General features: G+C 38.0%; 1 protein-coding gene across 1 annotated transcript; it reads left to right on the top strand.

Annotated features, from left to right (window-relative positions):
• Nucleotides 1-2: 2 nt before the first annotated feature.
• LOC113498505 lies at nucleotides 3-1,159 on the top strand. The gene is made up of 3 exons (XM_026878523.1): nucleotides 3-34; nucleotides 194-282; nucleotides 775-1,159. The coding sequence occupies exons 1-3, from the start codon at nucleotides 3-5 to the stop codon at nucleotides 1,113-1,115; spliced, it is 462 nt and encodes a 153-aa protein (XP_026734324.1). The 3' UTR covers nucleotides 1,116-1,159.
• The last annotated feature ends 532 nt before the right edge of the window (nucleotides 1,160-1,691 follow it).

Here is a 1,691-nt window from a genome sequence, read left to right as displayed (position 1 = left end):
GAATGACACCACTCTCCCTTTGCTTAATGAGAAGGTAACGTACCTATTTAGGATGCCAATATTATTCAGCCGAAAAACTAGAGTTAAATGCCTAGTGTTTTAGTACGGCTATGTGAGTATTTCGCCACTCCCAAGTAATGGTTGCTGATGAAGAAAAATCCATGTACTAAGTTATATATTTGATGACTTTCAGGCCAATGTGGAAAACGGCCAATTTGTTATTTCAACATGGTGCGGTGCTGCTTACAAGAATGACTCCAATGGATACTGGATTGTTTATACGTAAGCAAAAATGTAATAATATTTAAATAAGAGTTTTTTTTTAATGATAATGGTTTTGATATATTTATGTTAAACTAGCTGCTGCCCGCGACTTCGTCCCCGTGGATAGAAGATATAAGTTATGATTTATACCTGCCCTGCTTTCTTCACATTTTCCATTGTATCTTCGCTCCTATTAGTCGCAGCGTGATGGTTTATAGCCTAAAGCCTTCCTCGATGAATGGTCTATTCAACACAAAAATAATTTTTCAATTTGGACCAGTAGTTCCTGAGATTAGCGCGTTCAAACAAACAAACAAACTCTTTAGCTTTATATATTAGTATAGATATATTAGTATAGATTAAACAAAATTAGTTTGATATTATTATCAGCTGCTGTCTACGGTTTACAGTAAAAGAAAAGAAAGCTAATTAGTAGAGCATGCGGTTCACCGCAGTCAGGTTAACTCAGAGCTGGTACTGCTGGTAATAAAAAAATGTTATTGTCCACAGAGTTTGTAATGATGTGCATACCCACCAAAGAAGAAGAAAGGATTCTTCGACTTCTTGTCGAGAAAGGTGCCCTAGTTAATGACCCAGAGGCTCCCGGCCAACGTCAACCACTACATTTCGCTGCTATGAGTAATAACTGTACCCTCATTCGTATTCTAATCGATTTAGGAGCTGACTTATACGCTAAGAACCATAGAAATGAAACTCCCAGACAAGTAGCAGCTACCTTTAAATGTAAAGAAGCGATGGCTATCTTTGAAGCCCTCGAAGGAGAATACGATAGAAGAGACAGTGAGACTGCAAGCAATGTAACTGCTTATGAGCATTTCAACTTGTCGTAATTTATTTGATAAATAAATACATTTTGCACGTTATGTTTTGAAAATATTTCTTGTCTGAAACACGTAATAATTTTTAGTCCATCCAGGAACTCCTCTTCATGTATTACTGCTGCCAGGGCCGGATCCAGGGGCCCAGGGCCCCGAGGCCTCGAGGATGGAGGCCCCCTTGGTTCAAGTTATTTTCATTCAGTGAAAATTTATCGAGCTTTTTTAATACATAGTGTCATAATATGAGGTTCTAACGTGGTTTCATATTTTTTTTATTTCATCGGTAGTGCTGGGCCCTCTAGTCATAATGGTGGGCACCTGGTCATAATGGGCCCCTAGGCACTGGCCTAAAGTGCCTTACGATAATGCGGCACTGACTACTGCTCTGGACAATGCGACAGATGGTATAGTTTCGCTTTGCCAGGGTCTTATAAGATCCCATTTTTTATCATTTCCTTAAAGAAATAGGCCTCTATGTTATTGAAGTCAATCAAAAATGCCGTGTAAGTTAAAAAAAAGATAACGAAGTAACAAAATAAAAATGGTGTACCTCTATTTTCTTTGTTTACGATTTTTTGTAAAGTAATG

This window comes from Trichoplusia ni, chromosome 11, assembly GCF_003590095.1.
Source record: "Trichoplusia ni isolate ovarian cell line Hi5 chromosome 11, tn1, whole genome shotgun sequence".
Lineage (NCBI taxonomy): Eukaryota > Metazoa > Arthropoda > Insecta > Lepidoptera > Noctuidae > Trichoplusia > Trichoplusia ni.
The sequence above is the reverse complement of the archived record's forward strand: the minus strand, read 5'-3'. Positions and strand labels throughout refer to the sequence as shown.

Bases quoted from the DNA above. Each gene is read 5' to 3' on its own strand.
- LOC113498505 (XM_026878523.1), top strand. From the start codon at position 3: ATGACACCACTCTCCCTTTGCTTAATGAGAAG. The intron at 35-193 runs GTAACGTACCTA...GATGACTTTCAG, and splicing joins TCCCTTTGCTTAATGAGAAG to GCCAATGTGGAAAACGGCCA. The intron at 283-774 runs GTAAGCAAAAAT...TATTGTCCACAG, and splicing joins GGATACTGGATTGTTTATAC to AGTTTGTAATGATGTGCATA.